Source organism: Typopeltis vanoorti, chromosome 3 (genome assembly GCF_054136105.1).
Source record: "Typopeltis vanoorti isolate ZY-2024b chromosome 3, IOZ_Tvanoo_1.0, whole genome shotgun sequence".
Taxonomy (NCBI): Eukaryota; Metazoa; Arthropoda; class Arachnida; order Uropygi; family Thelyphonidae; genus Typopeltis; species Typopeltis vanoorti.
The window spans coordinates 116094176-116116840 of record NC_143551.1 but is presented as its reverse complement, the minus strand read 5'-3'; the positions used below and the strand labels follow the sequence as shown (position 1 = coordinate 116116840).

General features: G+C 36.9%; 1 protein-coding gene across 1 annotated transcript in view; it reads left to right on the top strand.

The window, feature by feature from the left end:
• The window catches only part of LOC150108492 (traB domain-containing protein), a 149891-nt gene that overhangs the window by 104668 nt on the left and 22558 nt on the right, over positions 1-22665 (top strand). Inside the window, exons 7-8 of the mRNA XM_090415905.1 lie at positions 6955-7127; positions 19409-19514. Coding sequence (XP_090272031.1) covers positions 6955-7127; positions 19409-19514 — 279 coding nt within the window. The remainder of the gene's footprint in view (positions 1-6954; positions 7128-19408; positions 19515-22665) is intronic.

The following is a 22665-nucleotide window of genomic DNA, read 5'->3' as shown; positions in this document are numbered from 1 at the left end:
TCATACCACTCTTTAAACTCACTGACCGTTCTCGCTCCCACCACTCCATCAGGCAGTGCATTCCACGGCTCAACCACCCTCCACACAAAGAAACCACTCCTTACCCTCTTGCTCACAGTTTCCTTTCGTAACTTCCAGGGATGGCCTCTTGTCATCACTCCTTCCCGCTGTTCAACCAAGCTAAAGAACTCCCCAGTGTCAACCCTGTAACCACCTCTCAACAGTTTAAAAGTCTCAATCATATCACCTCTCCTTCTTCTATCCACCAAACTCTGCAGTCCACATTCTCTCAGCCGATCCTCATAACTATCCTTGTACAGTCCTGAAACCATCTTTGTCATCCGTCTTTGTATCCTTTCCACAGTTAATTTATCCCCTTCAAATCCTGGGGACCAAATCTGAGAACAATAGTCCAAGTGTGGTCTGATCAGAGACTTATACAACGGAATGATAACCCTCTTATCTCTGCAGGTCAGTGTCCTTCTCATAATAGCAGCAATCCTCTGTGTTACCTTCACCACCTTTGCAATATGTCCCCTAAACTTCAGGTTTCTATCAATCATCAACCCCAGATCTCTTGTCTCCTCTACTTCCTCCAGTATAACTCCTCCCATAGAGTATGCAGCATCCCATCGATGTTTCCCAAACCTCAAGACCTTACATTTTGCTGCATTAAACTGACCCCCATTCATTTGCCCATCTATCTAGCTTATTTAAATCCTCTTGCAGGGCTACCACATCTGCACTATTACTAATAATCCTTCCCAGCTTCGCATCATCCGCAAACAACTGAATATCCCCCTGCAGTCCACTGGCTATGTCATTGATATAAAGGTTAAACAATATAGGTCCTAGTACTGAGGCCTGTGGGACCCCACTTGTAACCCTCTGCCTCCTGGAAACTGCTCCACCATACACAACTCTCTGATACCTATCAGACAGCCAATCCTGAATCCAGTTGACCAATCTGACATCCAGACCCATGTGCTGCAACTTAAATATCAGCTTATCATGTGGCACCCTGTCAAATGCCTTCGCCAAGTCTAAGAAAATTGCAGTATATGCCTTTCCCTCATCTAATGTTTTTGTAACTTTATTATAAAAGGCTAGCATATTGCTAAAACAAGAACGTCCTTTCACAAATCCATGTTGATTCTCACAGATAACATTACCCTCATCTGCCCAATGCTGTATACGGTCCCGCACTACTTTCTCCAAGATCTTAACAACTACTGATGACACACAGACTGGCCTATAATTAGACACTTCCAGTCTGTTACCACCCTTATGCAATGGCACTATCTTACCTTCCTTCCATTCCTTGGGCACCTTTGCCAAAGCCAGACTTTCATTGAAAAGCCACGTTAAAGGCACTGTCAATTCCCTAGCACATTCTCTCAAAACTCGTGGTGAAATACCATCCAGTCCTACAGCTTTACTGACATCCAGAGTACTCAGTATCTGAAACACACTCTCCTCCAGTCACTCTATTCCCATTTTTATCCCACAATATCATTCTTCCACAGTCATTTCTCCTCCTACTGGCCACATAGCTAAAAAATTCCCTAGGATTTTCTTTGGATCTTATGGCCAATCTCCTCTCATATTCCAGTTTCGCTTTCCTTACCACACTAGTCACTCTTCTGGCCTGTGTCTTATATTCCTCATGCATCTCTTCACCTGTCTCCTTATATCTCTTCCATAGCCTCTTTTTCGCATGCAATTCCTATTTAATATTGTTTGTCATCCACTTTACTCCAAATTGCGTCCTCTTCTTCACTTGTGGTATACAACTTACCATTGCTGATAACAAATATTCTTTCACAATTTCCCACGCACTAGTGATATCCCGGCCTTCCAATTCCTCCCTCCATGAAACTTCCCGAAGTTGACGTCTAAGACTATTATAATCACCTGCCTTATAATTCCACATAAGTTCCTGTCTCTTTGATACTCCTGCATGTCTATTCATTTTCCAAGTCAACACCATATGGTCACTCTCTCCAACTGGTGGGAGAGACGTCAACTCAGTTATTATCAACTCTTCTGATGCTATAACCAAATCCAAAACTTTTGAACCTCTTGTTCCCTCTGTTACATGTTGCCTAAGACATTTGTCCCTCAAGAATTCTAGAAATTCCATTCCCCTATTGCTACATGCATCTTCCTCTATCCAGTTTATACTACTGAAGTTAAAATCTCCCATAACAATCATTCTTCTTGCACTTGCCAAACTTAGCTGTCTAAACATCTCCTGGTCCCCATCCTCTGTGCTCCTGGGTCTGTAGCAACACCTCACTAAATATCCTGTCTTGCCTACCTCTACCTCACACCATACGCTCTCAAAATCATTTGTCTCACTTCCTTCCAAATTCTCCACTCTTAGAGGACATAGGTCATCACTTATCATAAGCAGTACCCCACCACCACGCTTTCCCCTCCTATCCTGACGAAAAATGCTGTACCCAGCGACTTCTATTCCTGTTGTTATATCCCCTTCTGTCAACCACGTCTCAGTGATCTCAATAATTTTTGGCCAGGCTGATGCTATCTGCGCCACCAATTCCTCTCCCTTATTCCAGATACTCCTGGCATTAGTATAAAATGCCAGGAGTATCAGGAGATGCAATTATGGAAGAAGTAGTGAAAGTTAATGCTGAAATACCTATGCATTTCCACTGCATCATTTACCAGCAGGCATTATGCAGTAAGATAATAAAATTTGAAGATGTTATGAGTGTTGTTGTTGTATCAAGCATTAATTACATCAGGCATTTTGGTTTAACTCACTGGCAGTTTAAAAGTTTCCTCTCTGAGTTTAATGCAGAATATGAGGAAGTGCTTTATCATGCCAAAGTTAGGTGGCTTAGCAGAGGAAAAGTCATGAAGAGATATTTTTCTCACTGAAAAGGGAAGATATCAAGAAGAATTGTCTGACCCAAAATTGGGTTTGGCTTTAGCATTCTTAACTGACATTACAGATCATTTGAATATCTAATTTTTTTAATATTACAGGTAAAGGAAAACGAGTGTGAGATATGTATTCTGAGGTTAAAGTATTTGAGGGGAAGTTGAATATTTTGGCAAAGCAGTTTAATGAAGGTAATTTTTCGTACTTCTCTTGCTCTGAGGAACTCAAATCTAGCAAAATAATGGTTTCTCATTCGACTTCAGAAAGATTTACTGAAGCGCTGACACTCTTGTGAGAAGAATTCAAGAACAAGACAGGTTTGAAGATTTCCACAAACATGCCAAGGGAATAAGAATGTTTCAGAATCTATTTGAAGTATTACCAGAAGACTCTTCTGAAATGTTTCAGATAGAATTAATTTATCTGCAAGTTACTGATGCTTTGAAAGATGCTTACAAGAAAACAGTTTTAAATTTATATTCAGTACCACCACCTGATATGTTTGTGAACTAAAGAGATTTCCAGCAGCCATGTTCTCCATATTTGGTAGCAGAAATACTTATGAATCAACACTTTCAAAAATGAAAACAGTCCAATCACTAGAACATGACTTGAAAACAATCATTTGCATATTTTAAGATTGTGTCATGAACCTTGAAGTAAATATTAATAAACTTTCTGATAATTTGCAGCTTCAAATATTGCATGGAATGTATATCTTCTGATAAATAAATGTATTAATTTCATAAGTGTAATTTTATCTTTTGACTAAGACGGATATTTTGTTATTTTTTTGTTTTGTTTTGTATAGCTATTGACAATCATAATCTTTCAATGGATGTGATATATCCATTTTCCCTAAATTTTACTGTTTACTAGTATATTTTCAAGTATTTTGACCTACTTTCATCTTCGATGCTGAAGGTACAATTTGATGAGCTCACTCTAAAAAAAAAAGAAAAAAAAGTTAATAGATTTTGTCTGCAAGTCTTTCCAGTAATGATTGCAGCTCCCAGAGGTGAAAAGTTGGAGTTCGCTGGTTTAGAGGAAATAGTGATTTGAGATTCATGCTGTAATTTCCATGTTTTATAAGTGTATGATTCAGTGTGCTTGTTTAGAAAATTTGATGAAGTGAGTGATTACTGCATTATTATTATTATTATTATTACTGTATTTTTATTAGAATATTATCAAGAAAATCCAAAGAAAAACTCTATTTAAGCTATCTACAACTGATATTAACCTATGGTTGTGAAAAATGGTCAACAACAAAGGAAGATAATAGAAAACTTATCACATTTGAAAGAAAAGTACTGATAAAAATTTTTGGACTATCTTTCAATCAAAATACTGGACTGTGTGAATGAAGACAATGAGGAACTGCAAAATCTGTTTCAAAGACTTGACATCCTATCATTTATAAGAAGCAAGAGAATTGAATGATTTGGTCATGTTTTGAGAGCAGATGACCAGTTAATCAAATAAGTACTTACAAATAAAATTGACAAGAAAAGATGCACAGGAAGATCCCACATATGAATGATGGATGTGGCAAATAATGAGAGCTTAAGACAGCTGGGTGAAAACTTATGTAGCTAATGACAGAGACTGATAAACCTATTGATGGCAGCATTACACCTAAATAGTCTATTAAGAAGAAGCAGAGTGATTATTGTATATTGTTCAATAAGGCTCTAATGCATAATAGAAAAGTGGCAGCCAAGATGTTGCTGTTAGTTGAATTTAGCATAAGAGATTTTGGTTAATGCAGCATGTGGGAGATGCATTCTTTACAGAGAGTGAGAGGAAATGAAATGTGTCAAAGAGTACTCTGAAAGTGAGTGTCTGAAGCATGGGTTGAATGATGTCACTGACAAAATATGTGAAAATGTATTTGTTTCAGAGAGAATGTAGATGAGTGTCCAGTAGTCAAAGTGAGCAAAGGTGAACAACATGTGGCTGTAACATGAAAGACGTGATAGAAGATCAGGATAACGACAAGGTGAAATGATGCACTCAGGTGGTATCTTTCACAGTGACAAATTGTAAGTTCTTATAAATGAAGAAAAATATATCAAGTATCATAGACGAGAAAGAAAAAAGAGGCACGATGGAAGGGAACAATCAATGAGTCAATTTCATGAATTTTGTAGAGTATGGTATGAATGTCACGGATGGAAGCATTTTTTATAACTAATTGAATGTACTTGAATAGATATGGAATTGGTGTCTGGTGAGCATTTGTTCGTGAGAGTTTGTAAGTGCAGAGTCAGGGGAACTACTAATGGGGGAGGAAAGTGTAGGTATATGCATTATGAAACTGAGGCAAGTAAGCGTGACAGTGATTTAAAAAAAAAAATAAAAAAAATTCCTGAATAAAGTTTCTGAGGTCTCTAGTGGAATGGGATAGTCAATACCAGATGGTATTGATTGGGACTGGTGGGATATTATGGATGCTAAAAGAGCATTCAGCTGAATAGGCTGTGCTTTTGACTTGACTATATAATTTGAGTCAGCACAGGGAAGATTCTACAAGAGCGGAAAGAATGTATGATGATTCCACTACACAAGGGTGGTGTAGAGACTGATTCAACTATCAGCCTATTAGTATCTCTAAAATGGTTATGGTAATTTTGTAAAAGTTGGTAAGAAATCACGTACAGAAATGGGTTAACAGGAATCTACACTTGGCAATGTGAACAGCATGAGTTCACTAAGGAGAAAGTCATATTTGGGTAACCTGCTCACATTTAATAATAATGTGTCAATTATAATTTTATAATAGTTAGACAAGGGAGGAATAGATACACAATGATATTTTGCTAAAGTTTTTGGCAGGATTCAGCATGGAAGGCCATTGCATAAGTTGGAGGATATTGGATTAGATTGTAAACTGTTAGTTTGGATAAGAGGATGGCTGGCTGACAGATATCAAAGAGTAGTGTATGGGGAATATGAGTGCAGGATTTAAAGTGATCAGTGGTGTACCTCAGGGATCAGTCCTTGGTTCATTGTTATTTAGTCTTTTTGATGACATCAGTAAGATTTTAACAGGAGACAGCTACTTGCTGATGATGATGCAAAGATATGCAAGGTAATAAAAAAAAAATGAAACTAACATGCAATACTTATAGAATGATTTTAATAAGCAGAATTGTGAACATGTGAAAATGGCTGTCAGTTCAGTGTTAGTAAATGTAAGCCTATGCACTCTCGTGTAATGCGATATCCAATGACATATTATGTTGGTGGGATTAAAATGATCACACTAGGGATCTTGAAGTTTTATTAGATAGGAAGTTCAGTGACCATATAGCAACGATTGCCAATTCAACAACTCAGAGAATAATTGCAAACACTGACATGTAAGAATATGAATTAATACAATATCAGTTTGCCTCTTTACAAGGCTTTGATACGACCACTATTGTGCACAGATGTAGTCCTCATTTGTGAGGTGATGCAAATTCAGTGGAGAAGATGCAAAGGAGAATGTTAAAGATGATATTAGAACTGTGGAATGTTGATTATGAGGAGAGATTGAGAATTTGTGGACTGCAGATGCTAGCAGACAGGAGAAAGAATGATGATGATGGACATCTACAAATTTCTGAAAGGGGTCTACAGGATACTAGTGGATGGAATTTTGATTTTATGGAGGATGAAGAGAGGACAGCAGAACATTCACAGAAGTTAAGAATGAATGCAGTCAAGAAAGAGGCAAGAGCTAGATTTTTCTCTCATAATGCAGTGTTGTGTGTGTGTGTGTGTGTGTGTGTGTGTGTGTGTGTGTGTGTGTGTGTGTGTGTGTGTGTGTGTGTGTGTGTGTGTGCTTGGCTTGACTTGTTTTGTTTTGTTTTTGGAGGTTCTGAGTGCAGAGATGTGAATGAATTCAAGAGAAGGTATGATATATGTGGTGTCCTGGAGGTCTCTTGTAATGATGATGATAATAATAATAATCATAACAACAACATCAATATTGCTTTATAAGTAATGTTATATGTCCACAATTTTAAAAGCTCTTTCTATTGTGTTTTTCTCAGTAAGGAAGAAGTTGAGAGATGTAAGCAACGCGATCTTTTGGAAGAAATGATTGCAGAGATGACAGGAGAATTTCCTGCTCTTAGTAAGGTGTTTGTACATGAAAGAGACATTTATCTTGCATATTCACTTCAGTTAGCTGCCTGTTCAGTTCAGAGTTCTACAATACCAGGTGGTATGTAATAAGAAATTTTCATCCTTTTTTTTATTTTGAACTATATAAGCTTTTCATTAACACAATATCTGATTAAATTTATACTGTAAAATTTCAACTATTAATTTTTGTTAAAGCTAGTTAAAATAGTAACTAGACTGTAAGTCCAGTTGGTTAATTAGTTTTTCATGATATTATAATACAAATCTTGAATTTAGAAGGATTTCCTAATTACAGAAACAAAAAATTTCCCTCCTGTTAACCATCCAGCTGCTTTTTAGATATAATATGCATTCTATAAGACATGGTGCAAAGTGTTTAGAATGAGCAATAGTATCAGAGTTAAATTAAGGGGATAAAAATTCTTTTTTTCAGCCAGTAAGCGAAACTCTAAGATTGAGAACTACGATCTAAGCGTTTCATGCCGACGAACTGTCGGCGAATCCAAGCGTAAGTGACCACTTGGGAGTGCCACACCAAGGCAACTCGATGCAAAGATGGAGCAAGATCCCTCACTATTCTTGATATTTTCTCATAATGTAAAAACACACACATCTCCTAGGAGATGTAATACTGCTTTACATTACGAGGAGAGGTCACTACCCAGATCGGTTTCAACCTTTTTTGAGGTCTCATCAGTGAGTAGGTAGACCTAGAAGATATCCAAGTTTTAAGTGAAAAGAACTTACATTTCAAAATTTACATTATATTACATTACATTACATTACAAAAAAAAAAAAAAAAAAACAATAAGGGATTTTTATCCCCTTAATTTATCAACTTTGCCAGAAAAATAGCCGTTTGGCTTTTCTTCTTAATTATAATATGTTATAATACAATATAGTGGCACACCTTTCTGTAATTCGTATAGCGAAGGTATGCAAGTTCTTTTCACTTAAAACTTGGATATCTTCTAGGTCTAGCTACTCACTGATGAGACCTCAAAAAAGATTGAAACCGGTCTGGGTGGTGACCTCTCCTCATAATGTAAAGCAGTATTACATCTCTTAGGAGATGTGTGTTTTTACATTATGAGAAAATATCAAGAATAGTGAGGGAGCTTGCTCCACCTTTGCATCGAGTTGCCTTGGTGTGGCACTACCAAGTGGTCACTTACGCTTGGATTCGCCGACAGTTCGTCGGCATGAAATGCTTAGATCGTAGTTCTCGATCTTAGAGTTTCGCTTACTGGCTGAAAAAAAAAAACAATAAGAGATTTTTATCCCCTTAATTTATCAACTTAGCCAGAAAAATAGCTGTTTGGCTTTTCTTCTTAATTATAGTATCAGAGTTATACAGGTGAGAAGAGTGTAAGATATTTGTCACTCCTGTAGTGGGAAAAGAATTCAATCTAAAAACTGTTCCTTGCAAACGTTTAGGAAAATGACTCGTTGAACTAAGCTTGAATACAACAAACAGCTTATACCATACTTATCCATTCAATTTTGAATTTGGCTATATACACTCTTTTCACTCTTTCTCTGAGTGAAATTAGTAACCAAGCTTTATTATTGGCATTTTTTATGACATTAGATTTTATCACTGTTTTATTTAAAAAAAAAAAATTAAACAAGAAAAACAGCCTTTCTCTATCACAACAGATGAATTGTTTTTATTATAAAAACAAGCAGAACTGTATAAATAGTAATAATACACATATTGGCCACTGAATTAGAAACTTATGTAATACTGTGTTGGACCACCTCCTTTAGCCAGAATTGCAGCACATATATGGTTTGGCATAGATTCCATGTTAGATTGCATTTATAGCATACCAGGCATTCATCAGACAGTCCTTTAACTGACTCAGATTTGACAGAAGAGAATTTGCTCCCAGATCTGTTTTTTTCTAACATGTCCCATACATTTTTAAATGGGTTCAGATCTGGACTTTGTGATGGCCACAGAAGATGTTGGAAGTCGCTGTCACGCTCACTGTTATATCCCCGTTTTTTTTTTTAGTTTTATCTTTAATTGTCTTTACTTTCTTTAACTTTAACATTAAACTTGTTGTATCTCTTATTCTCAGATATTCGGTTGCCGACAAATTTGTATAGACTATAGACTTCGCCAGCCGGCAACTAAATTCTGATACATTATTCAACAATACTAAAGGAAAGCGTAGGGATCAAGATGTATGCAGTCGTGGTCCCTATTCTCATATCACTATTGGTTTCCCCCTTAAGTGCACGGTACGATACTTTCCAAACGGTAATTCAAATCCGCAGAAGATATGACAAACTCAATTGATTATGTAAAAAAGAAACACATTTATTATTTCACAAAGACAAGTATACATGTTATTTAAATTCTTAACCTTAAAAGAGTCTGGGTTCCCCTTACTTAATTAAACACATTTAGACTTCTGCACTATGATCTCTTACTGGGTATAAATTCCCCACTTCTGTACATATATCTATCCTCAGACTCTCACAATTAAGTTACCTGATAATATCATACATGAAACATTACATATAAACACTAGACAATTCAAAAAAATCTGACCTGTAATTCTCTAGGACAATAGTACTTATTTCTACTTAACTCTCTCCCCCAAAATATCTGTTAACACTTAATCACTTTCTGATCGTATGACATTACTTTTCTTAAATCACTTAAACAGTTTGGAGCTCGGCCTCCTGTTCGGCTGGAGCCCAATATGTTTTCTTCTTAACAGTAGACACAAGTGTCCAAATTGGAGACTGTTCTTGTGGCACAACACGTAATTAGCATGTGTTCTTAACTTCTGTTTCTTTATTCCACGGATACTTTAATCCTACATTAATATAAGAAAATCTTCACTTACCGTTCTTGCTTTGACTAGGTATTCTGATCCGTTCACTGTACCTCCTCTGATGGCGGGCTTTGTTCTACACGAACCGAAAGCACTCATACACAGACTTGTACGCTGACGTGGATTTCATCAGCGGCTCTTTCTCCTTATGTGTTTGAACACATTGTAGTTGCAGCTTTGACCAATGTAACATGCATAGCAAGGGGAGATCCTTGCTACACGAGGCGGCAAGATCTACATAGCTCTCCTACGGGGAACTTGGTGCCGACGAAACTCGGAGACGAGACACAAGCGATCAGAGATAAGAAATAAGAGATAAGAGAGCGATTCGAACTCCCGCCGAAACTTATATACTCCAGAACAGCTCCCTCACTCGGCGGTGTCGTCACGCATACGGCGGCAACCGATTGGATGCCGTGACTACAAACTGTCTTCACGTCTTAAAACTTGTACTTAGCTTATACATATTTACTTGTTAATATTACATAACTTTCTACTTTAATTCATTCACAATTGTTATCTTAATAAACTTATGGGCTGTCTTAACAAAGTTTGCAATTTACACATCTGGATATTTACATTTTCTCAGGACATTATACGGTACACTTACCATCAGGAGGCATAAGCATGTCCTTATCCCTTCCTTCTGAGGTAACGTTAATGTTGGGTGGGAAAAGGGATGACTCATCACTTTTTCCGACACAACACTCACTGAACTACTGCTGAAAATTCTTACATGATGGAATGTAGCATTGTCATCCATGAAACAATCATTGTCTGCTGGACGAAAAGTCAGCGTTTCAGGATGGATTCGATCGGCAACAATGTACAGATATTCCTTGGAAGATACTGATACCCGACCTTCCAGTACTATGAAGGACCCACTTCATGTCAACGGAACATGTCCCAAACCATGACACCACCTCCAGAACCTTGAGTTGTGTTTACAAGGCAAACTAGGTTCATTGCTTTTTGGGGATCCTGCCAAACTTTGTCTGTCATTGGTACAGAACAAGGTTTACCATGACTCATTGGACCATATGACTTTTTTTTAGTCCTCTAGTATCTAGTCATGGTGTTCCTGGCACTGCTGTAGATTAACTTTCCAGTTCTTTGCAGAAATCAGTGGTTTCCGTAGGCATGCAACTGCCAGTACCAATCCTCTTCAATTCCTTGTGCATAGTTCCGTGAGTTATTGGTCAGAAACAGCCTTCGTTAAATGCTTCAGTCAATTGTTCCACATAGGAAGTTCTGTTTGTCTGTACAAGTCTTCTCAGGTGACAGCAATCTCATTCCTGACAGACTATGTGTGTCTAAATCATAAATTAAAGTTGTTACTACTGAGGAGAATCTTTGTCCCAATGAGCAGAAGCATTACTGCAATGATGATGATAATATATCCAAGGATAGTCTGACATTAGAAATATCTCAATTAAAAGAAATTATTAGAAAATCGACTAGAGAATTGGAAAAAGTGGAAAAATGTTTAATCAAACTTAAACAGGATAAGAAAAAGGATCAGAACAAGAAGAGACAGGAAAGCACTGAACTTGGTAATAATAATAACAACAAGGTAAGTAAGTCAATTAAAATCTAAGAAAATAGAGGTGACACGGTACAGTGATTCAATCTTAAAATTTGCTCTTCTTGGGGGAGTCACTACTTCTAGCTTCCGATGGGCAAAAATTAAAGCTATGACAAATGTAATTGAAAAACAAAAAATAAAAGAGATGGTAGTTCTTGTAGGAACTAATAATTTAAGTAACGACAAATATAGTATGAGAGAGGATATGAAAAGTCTGTTGGGAGAAAGAAATATGAGAAAGTAAAAATTACGGGTTTGTTACACAGATACGACAGTATAGAGTTAAGAAGGAGGGCAATGATAACAAATGATTCAATTTGCAGGCTGTGTAGAAGAAATGGATGCAAGTTTTTAGATGTATGGAGTGTGTTTGATGTCAGAAAAGACTTGTATAAGAGGGACAGCCTGCACTTGAATTCATTTGGCACCAGGAACCTGAATTATCCCATTTGATCTCATCTCAAAGTTACTTATTGGGATGAGATCTAATGCAGAGAGTCAGGGAAACTAAATCATCAAGGAAGAAATGGGCAGAAATGTGTATGAAAGTTCAGCTATGTTATGCAAACATGATAAAGATATGAATGGCTTTGAACATGGTTATGCATCTGGTGAAGGGATAGAAATATATGCTTTGGGTTCAGACCTTTTGTATATGTTTGGGGAGGGAAAAGAGAAAGTTTTACAGCAAGCCAAATAGACTGCATATCTAATGATAAGAATAGGGTAAGTGGTAATTTATTATGTCTATATACAAATGCCAGGAGCAACAGAAACAAAGGGATTGAGTTCGTTGCTTTATTTAATACATTGTGGCCGATGATTGTTGCTATTAGTGAGACCTGATTAGCAGAATCAGATATAGTAACTGGGATCGAGTTTAATGGGTATACTATTTTTAGCATACTATTTTCAGGAATGACTGAAGAGATGGGAATGGGAGGAGTACTACTAATGATATCAGACAACTTAATTCCAGTTAGGGTAGAAACGCAAGAAAACTGATGGTAATAATCTCCCATGTAGCAGTGAGTTTGAGGTTATCTGATGTGAAGTGGAGGCTAACAGAATGAAATATATGGTGGGGTGTTGCTACAGACCTGACAGCTCAGTTGTTGGGAAAGATGAAATCTACTTCTTCAGTAGCTTGACAGCTCTGTGTGGGCCCTAGCCTTCTCAAGGACCTTTTTCCATTCTGTACTTTTTTTGGCAATCATCCTCCAATTTTTTTATCAAAATGGTGAAGTCTCTATCAGAATTGTCAATCCATCGTAGTTTGGACCTTCCTCAAAGTCGAATTCCTGGTGGTTTATACGAGAATACTTTTTTGGAATTTCTTTCATCACATTCTCACTGTGTGGCCCACCCATTTTATTTGTTGAATTTTGATAAATTTCACACTATCTGTTTCTTTTTAGGAACAATATAGCTCAAGGTTTGACCTTCTTTGCCATATTTCCATCAATTTGAATACCACCAAAAATACTTCCATCATTCTATTTCCTTCCATCTCCTTCCATCATTCTATTAAATTTACTCTGGAACTTGAAAGAGAAAAACAGCTATCGTTTTTAGACATCTTAATCAAAAAACAAATTGATGGCAGTATAAATCTATCGGTGTACAGAAAACCGACCAATACAGGTCGCTACCTACATTTCAGCCCCTCTCACCACATCTCACATAAACTCAGCATTGCACACACGTTAAAGAAGAGAGCGATTCGCATCACAACAGACAACGAGACCCTTCAAGATGAGTTAACATTAATTTCCAACAATCTGTACTTGAATGGCTATCCAAGAAGACTAGTCAATAAAGTCCTTTTCTCTGAACCACCACAAAGAGAACAAGAAGATATTCAATATATAAAAACTATTGCAATTCCATTTGTAAGTAGCATCTCCAACAAGCTCGCCAGCCTCCTCAAACAACATAAAATAAGAGTAACATTCCAACCAATAGAAACTATTCGTAAACTACTAAGATCTCCAAAAGACAACCACTCTTTCTATAAATATGCTGGAGTTTATAATATTCCATGCTTGTGTGGCTCTAGTTACATCGGACAGACTTCGAGAAGCCTTGAAATCAGGCAAAAAGAGCACATTGGCTATGTCAAAAACAACAGACAGGACATTTCTGGCCTATCGTCTCATTTCTCTACAACTAACCATGTCATCGAGTTGGACAAAAGTTGTTCCCTTTATTTAAAGGAAGATTACGATTCAAGAATTTTCAAAGAAGCAGCCACAGTCGCCCATTTTACTGTCAACCTTAACACTAATCAAATCTCTAAAAACAAAAGAAATGAACTTTAATACAAACTACAGAAAATTCCTTAGCAACAGCTAGCTAATATTGTACACGCGATACGTGTTTCACGCACGTTCGATACTATTTTATTTGTAATTATTCTAGTCAGTTTTTTAGTTATTCTTGTCAGTTTTGCAGTTACAAATAATTGTGAGATTGTTTCAGCCTATATGTAAGTGCCCTGAAGATGCCAACAGTTAAAGTGTGGCGAAACTAGTTGGTTAAGTTAATAAAATTGATCAACACTTGATCTGTAAACCAAAAATATTATTACTAATTCTCATGATCAAGAAAATAAAGCTTCATTATGAAAGGTTAGGTTAGTTTATAATGATTTCTGATTTCATTGAGTGCAAAAGAAGTACTTTCCTTACTTTTTTCATTATAACCTAACCTAACCTAAGCTGTTATAATTTCTATTGAGAATGAAAACCTATATACAAAACCTATAAACATGTTTTTATTACATGTACCAGACTCCTCTAGGAATTATTCACTTTAACCGGTTAAAGTGATTAATTATTCACTTTAACTGGTAATTATTAATAATAACCGGATTTATCACTTTAACCATAACATATATATGACTAGATATATAAGTATTTTTCAATTTCTTGAATTTTTAAGGCTTCTAAAATTATCTAATTTGAGATTGAATCAATTACAGTATCACACATTAATTATCTATATAAATATCTTTGATAAGCTTTACTGCCTGTATTTTATTATTTTCTTTTCACTGTTATATTTAAAATATCTTGTAATTTATACTATTCAGTCATCTTCATCAAATTTCTGATATGTACTCGGTCCTCCTCTTGCCATCTTCAAACAACTGTTTTATTATTATTATTATTATTACCCAAGACCTCATGGAGTCAAAGACTCATCTGGGAGGTCCTTTTATCACACACACATCTCATCATACCGTATCTTAAACACACTCAAACTCCTTGTAGATACCACACTCTCAGGCAAGGCATTCCAATCATTCACAACTCTGCAAGAAAAAAAACTGCCTCTCACTCCCCTACTCACACCCTCTTTATACAGTTTCCAGGGATGACCTCTGGTTCTCCCCTGATCTCCCACTATTCTCTGTAGAACTTCTCCACCATTGATCTTATAACAACCCCTTACCAGCTTGTAGGTCTCTATCATATCTCCCCTCTTCCTTCTCTCCACCAGACTCTGCAAATTACATCTTCTCAATCTTTCCTCATACTCAACATTCCAGAGGTCAGAAACTACCTTAGTCAGTTGCCTTTGGACCCTTTCCAACATCTCTTCATCCTTCTGAAAACCCGGTGACCAAATCTGGGCACAGTAGTTCATGTGTGGCCTGATCAAAGCCTTACACAATGGAACAAGAATCTCCCTACTTCTACACTTCAGTGTTCTTCGCATCATTCCCAGAAGTCTTTGTGTTGTCTTCACAATTTTGGTGATGTGTCCTCTAAATTTTAGATCCTTATCCACTATCACCCCCCAGATCTCTTATTTCCTCTACCTCCAACAATATATTCTCACCAAGCATGAATTCTGCATCCCATCTTTGTTTTCCAAATTTTAAAACCTTACATTTAACAACATTGAACTCACATCCCCATTTGCTTGCCCAATCACTCAATTTATTCAAGTCTTCTTGCAAGGCCACAACATCTTCACTACTCTTTATGGTTCGTCCCAACTTTGCATCACCTGCAAACAACTTAATATCTCCATCCAAATCTTCACCAATATCATTAATATACAAGTTAAATAATAATGGCCCCCAAACAGTCTCCTGAGGCACTCCACTAGTGACTTTCCTTTTCCTGGATATCTCACCCCCATATACAACTTGTTGATACCTATCAGATAGCCAGTCTCCAATCCAATGCACTAATCTAATATCCAACCCCATCTGCTCTAGTTTGACTGTCAACTTATCATGAGGTACTCTATCAAAAGCCTTTGCAAAATCCAAGTATATTACTGTGTATTCCTCTCCTCTGTCCAAGGAAGCAGTCACTTTATTGTAATAAGTAAGTAGATTACTAAAACATGACCTCCCTTTAGCAAATCCATGCTGTCCATCAAAGATTATACCATTGTTGTCAACCCAACTCTGCATCCTAGTTCTCACAAGCTTCTCCAACAATTTAACCACAACACCTGACACAGAGATAGGCCTATGGTTTGATGCTTGAGTTCGATCACCTCCTTTATGAAGTGGCACAATCTTGCCCTCCTTCCACTCTTTAGGAACTTGACCAAGCGCAAGACTTCTATTAAAAAAATATGTCAAGGCAGGTGTCAACTCCCTGGCACATTCCTTCAGAATATGCGGTGATATATTATCAAGTCCCACAGCCTTATTTACATCCAGTTTACTCAACTCCCCAAACACCTCTTGCTCACTTACAGTCAGTCTCTCCTCCCCATCATCAACTGCTCTCAATCTCTCCATGAAGTCACATTCACAAGATTGAAAGATCTTTATGAACTGCTCATTAAGTATCTCCACCACACATTCTGCAACAGCTGTCTTTATGCCATTTCCTCCAATCAATGTCATTCTTTCTTTTGCTGGCTACATATCAAAAGAACTCCCTAGGATTCTTTTTGGCTTCATTAGCTAACTGCTGTTCATACCTCTCTTTAGCTACTCTCACCAACCAAGTCACCCTCCTTGCCTAGTCTTTGTAGACCTCATGAAATTGGTTACTTCCACTTCTCTTATGCTGCCTCCACAATGCCCTTTTTCTCTGTATCGCATGCTTAATCTCTTTATTCATCCATCTCACACCTACCTTATTTAACCTTCTCACCCTTGGAATACATTTAGCTATTGCATCTACTAAATAGTTTTTGAAAATCCCCCAAACTGCATTGATCTCTTTTCCAGCCAGCTCCTCATTCCATGCTACACATGCAAGCTGTCTCCTGAGCTCTTCATAATCATCCCCCCTTGTAGTTCCACATATACCCTTTTTTCACAGGGGTCCTTGCACTGCTGGCAACTACCCAGTTAATCACCTCATGGTCACTTTCACCAATTGGTGGATGATTTGACACCTCATTTATAATTACATCCTCTGATGAGGTGACCAAATCCAAGACCCTTAATCCTCGTGTGCCCTCTGTTACATACTGTCTGAGGTAGTTATCCCTCAAGAAACTCATTCTCTTTACTTCCAGTTGCTATCTTTTCATTCCAGTCTATATTGCCATAATTAAAATCAGCCATAATGATCACCCTTTTCTTATTTGCTTGGCTTATTTGACTATACATTTCACTATCACCACCATCCATATTACCAGGTCTATAACAACATCCCACCAAGTATTTGATTCTATTCACCTCTATCTCACACCACACTGCCTCAAAACCACTGGCCCTATTTCCCTCATGCATCTCTACCTTGTATGGACATAACTCTTTCTCTATCATCAATAGCACTCCCCCTCCCTTTTTACCCCTTCTATCCTCGAAACATATCATACCCTTCCATCTCTATTCCTGTCAGGATGTCGTCATCCAACCATGTCTCACTTATTCCGACAATCTTTGGGTGAACAGACACAATTAGTGCAATCCTTTCATCCGCCTTGTTTCTTATACTAGCATTGGTATACAAACACGACAGCTCATTTCTGGATCTACAGCTAGTTCCACTGATACCACTCGCTCGATGTGATCTCTCCATGCTGGACTGAGGCCATTTCCCTTTCTGCTTCTTCATTTTAGAACCCTTTTCAATTTCATCTGTTTCCTCTTGATCACTGGTCATCCCATTTCTTTCCTGCCTACACATGCTCTCACCTCCTCTTGGAGCATCCACCTTTCTCACGCTGTGTACCCCTGTCCACCCTGAGCCTCCCCATTTCCCTGCTCCTCTTGCACACCCATTCTCTCATTTTCTATACTCGTACCACTCACTTCCCCATTCATTTCCACTTCTTCAATCTATCCTGTCTTACTCTCCTGCTCTTCCACATCACTCCCCTCTCGATCTGATTCATTCTCTCTATTCACTTCTCTACCTTCCAGCAGCAGTCTCTCCAAGCGACTCACACCATAACCACTCAAATGCAGTCCATCGCTCCCATACAGCTCACTTCGTCCCTCAAACTCATTCCATACATTAACAAACTGTACTCCCATCTCCTCACACATTTCAGCCAGAATATCATTCATAATCCTTGCTCTCTGCCTCATTTCACCACAATCATACCTAGGCAACACACTGACTATCCCTCCTGCCACACTATTCTCTTTTATCTTTCCAAGCAGCCTCCTGACATTCATTCTGACATGCTCTTTATTCTCTCTCTCAAATCATTTGTATCAATTAATACTATTAACTCTTTTGCTCGCTCCCGCCGTTTTTGCAAGTGTTTCCTCTCCCATTCTGTTTAACTGATCATGCTACCTGAGATTATCTGCTCACACATTCCTGAATGTTAACAGTGACAAACTTCTATCTAATATCTGTTTTTAATATGATTATGCCATTGATACCATTTGTTCACACTTCTCAGAAACTCGTATCTGTTCCCTGCAGTCTTTGATCAACTGTTTTATTTCTTACCCAGCTCTCGGGTCCTTAAGTTAAACTTGGTTTGAACACTATCCTATATACAAGTAGTTGAGTTTTGACTGATTTCTCTTGTATTCCATACGAATTCATTCATTTGGCTCACCACAATGCCAGCTTTGCTTATTATGTTGTCTATTTCCATATTTAATTTGTCATTCTTACTAAAAATTGTGCCTAAATAACAGGAAATGTTTTACTTGTTCTGTGAATTTCTTACTTGGGAAACAGTTGATGTTGTCTACTATTTTCAGCCTTTTTTTCTTTTTACTCTAGATTTTCACAGAATAAGTAAAACATTTCCTTGAGTAAATTGAATAAGTTTGTTACAGCACTTATTCAGTTTACTTAAGGAATCCTGACGTCTTATACTGGATTATTCAGGAGTGTAACATCATCTATATGAAGTAAAGAGATAAGATTAATATCTCTAATTTTGATATCAGGCCTGATACCATTTTCTTTCATGTGTGATTCATGTAGATGATGATTAACATAGGAAATAGTGTTGCACCCTTGTTTCACACCCGATTTTACATCAAACCATCTTCCTGTATTTCCTGCAGTTGTGACAGCTAATTTACAGTTCAAATACAATTCTAATCCTTGTTATATTCACATGATTTTTCAGTTATCTGTTTCAAAGTGAAATCTGATCCTGACAACTTCTATTTGGTCTGAACCCAGCTTATTCTTTTCCAAGTTTCCCTTCCACAGCATGAAGATATCAGAATTTGTAACAACATATATATTGATGTTGGATTGTACTACATGTGGTAGTATTTCATTGTCTGGCAAACTACAAGAAGAAATTCCTGGCAATGTCATACTAATATCAGATGAATACTTTTTCCATGCATATATGTTTTATTCTCTTCACTACAAGAGAAGAAAGTAAAGAACTAACTAGTAAAAATGCTCTTCAATAAATACTGCTTTCCTCTCTCTCTCTGCTTAAAATAAAATAAAATAAAATAGGAAAAACTTTTAGAGATAATATCAAATAATAATGTGTATTTTTCAGGCAATTTTCCTGCAGTTGTGGTTGGTGTAGTAGGCATTGGACATGTGTCTGGAATTGTTAAAAACTGGGGAAATATTACGGAAACTGACATTGCTCCAATATTGAAGTAGGTCTCTTTTTTTATATACAAATATGTTAAAAGATTTAATATTTAACAAAATCAAATTTGTTATATGTCTATTATTTTAGATGGTTTTATGTGAACTTGCTTCGCATTGGCACATTTAAAGAAAAGAAGCTGTTTTAAACTGTTTGTTTCACAGTGAAAAGAGTTTACATACATCTTGCTGAGAGATCATAGTGAGATAAAATGACATGAATTGCAGTTTATTCTGATCTTTTAAATAAGGAAATATGCTCTTATTTCCTTATTTAAGGAAATTATAAGGTATTTGGCTGTATGAATTTCACTGAAAAGTTCCATTGTGAACTTTTCAGTGAAATGCATGCATGGACTTCTTGATAAACAGATTCAAATAGCTTTGCAAGTGAATTTCTGTGGTGTGGACTTCATTCATTGGGCACATTTAGTACTTAGAAGCCCAATAAAAAGCATGGAACATATCAATTGAAAATTTTCATGATTATGATAGTTATAAAGTTTCTAAATGGGTAAATGTAATCCTGATTATATTTAAAGTTTTAAAGTAAGAATCTTAAAGGACTTCAACAAGTGCTGTATTGTAGTTTATTATATTTAAACACCTCTGGAGCACACTTGAAAGAACAATAAGACGTGTGCCCTTTGATCTGGAAAGACCAGAGTTTGATTCTTTTCTTATCACAATGAGAGAAATATTCATATGGATTTATTATTATTATTTTTTTTTTTATTTGAAGATGAGTCAGCTCATCTTATGCAGAGGTAGGAGAGCTTTTATTTAGAAACTAGGATTTTTCTTATCACAAATTTTCCATTGTAGTTCAATCAATATTCCTTTTTGTTGGAAAGATCTTGGTTAAAGTTGAATCCTGTTTATGACTTAAGACCCTTTGGAAAGTTTTTTTCACCTGAAAGTGATTTAGCTCCTCACATACATAAATGGAAGGGTTTTCTTATTGATTGATTCTGCCAGAGAGGCATGTGGTGAGGTTATCTGTAAGGATAAAAAAATCAGAACTCCCTGGTGGACACAGGAAGTTAAAGAGGCAGTGAAGGAAAAGAAGAAAGCATACCAAAAGTTCCTGTCAAATAAGTCAGCTTGTGCTCTTAGAGAATATAGAGACAAATGCAAGAATGCTAAACACTGTGTAAAACTAGCTAAACAAAAGTCATGGGAGGACTTTGGCAAGAATATAGAAAATAAATATCAAGAAGGTGGCAAAATATTCTGGAGGTTGTTGAAGAAGCTTAAGAATGGAGGAAACAGTGCTGTAAAAGGAATTAGAGATGATAAAGGTGACATGAAAACGGGAGAAAAAGATATCCTTGAAGTATGGAGTAATTACTTTGAAAAACTGCTAAATGAAACAAGCAGTGATGACAGCACAGTGGTAAAAAACACTGACCAGGCATGCAGTCAGGAATACATATCCATACTAGAAGTAGAAAAAGCCATCAAAGGCTTGAAATGTGGAAAGGCAGCAGGAGTAGATGATATTCGACCAGAAATGCTGAAGTATGGTGGTATAAGAGTCTTACAGTGGCTGCACTTCATAGTTCAGAAAGCCTGGACAGAGGGACGAATTCCCGATGATTGGAGTAGAGCTCTCATAGTACCCATATATAAAAAGGGAAATAAAACTGAATGTGAGAATTACAGAGGTATTTCCCTACTGAGTGTTCCTGGCAAGATCTATGCAAGTATACTTGAGAAACGGTTGAGAAGAATTGTGGAAGAAAAGCTTGGTGAAGGCCAAATAGAGGCTGTCAGGATCAGATCTTCACTTTACGACAAATAGTCGAGAAAGCATGGGAATATAACAAAGATCTGTATTTAAGTTTTGTCGATCTGGAAAAGGCATATGACAAGGTGCCAAGAGAGAAGCTATTCAATACGCTTCAGTTATATGGTGTCAATGAGGCATTATATCAGCAATACTTAGTCTTTATTTGAGTTGTAAGTCAGCAGTTAGAATTGAAGGAAGTACAGGAAGATGGTTTAATGTTAAATCTGGTGTGAGACAAGGATGTACATTATCCCCTCTGTTATTCATTATCTATATGGATCACATTATGAAGGAAAGTGGTATTAAACATGATATCAAAATTGGAGATGTTAATGTCAGCTCTTTGCTTTATGCGGATGATGTTATACTTCTAAATAAATCTGCTACAAGTCTGCAAGATTCTCTGACTAAATTGAATAGCTGTTGTAATAGATATGGTATGAAGGTCAGCAATAAAAAGACAAAGACAATGAAAATAGGCAGAATCATTGAAAATGTCAACTGTGTTGTGAATGGAGAACCTGTGGAACAAGTAAAACATTTCAGCTATTTAGGCACGATTTTTACTGAAGATGGTAAATTAAATGTAGAAATAGACAACAGAATCAGCAAAGCTGGTATGGTGGGAAGTCAATTGAATAAATTCATATGGAATAAGAGAGAAATCAGTCGGAACACTAAATTAGCTGTGTACAAGACAGTGTTCAAACCAGTTTTAACTTATGGATCTGAGAGCTGGGTCAGAAGTAAAACACTTGACCAAAGACTAGAGACCACAGATATGAGAGTCTTGAGAAAGATTATAGGCATGAACAGATGGCATCAATGGCAATATCATATTAAAAACGAGGATATTAGGAAAGAACTTGACATTGTCAGCATCCAGGAATGCGTTAGCAGAGCTAATCTTAGGTGGTATGGTCACTTAAACAGAATGGGCGAGGAAAGATTAGCAAAACAAGTGTTCTCTGCCAGGTTGGCAGCAAAACGACCCAGAGGAAGACCAAGATATAGGTGGATTGATACGGTACAAAATGCTTTAGACGATAGAAATATAAGATCTGATAATGTTGGAGTCTTGACAAGTAACAGACTGATTTGGAGGAAAATTGTAGATAGGAAATTAATAATGATGTAATTTTTTTCATGTAGTACTATCATATCCTGTACACCCCTTGAGGGTACATGGCAGGAATTTGATGATGATGATGATGATGATGGTTTTCTTCTTGAAAACTTTGGATTTTCATCCTACAAAATAGGCCAACTGGCCAGAAGATCACATTCAATTAACATAATGTCTCATAGCCTTACTTGCTCCTGTAATTCCAAATAGCACAACAACAATCATCCCACAAAACAAACAG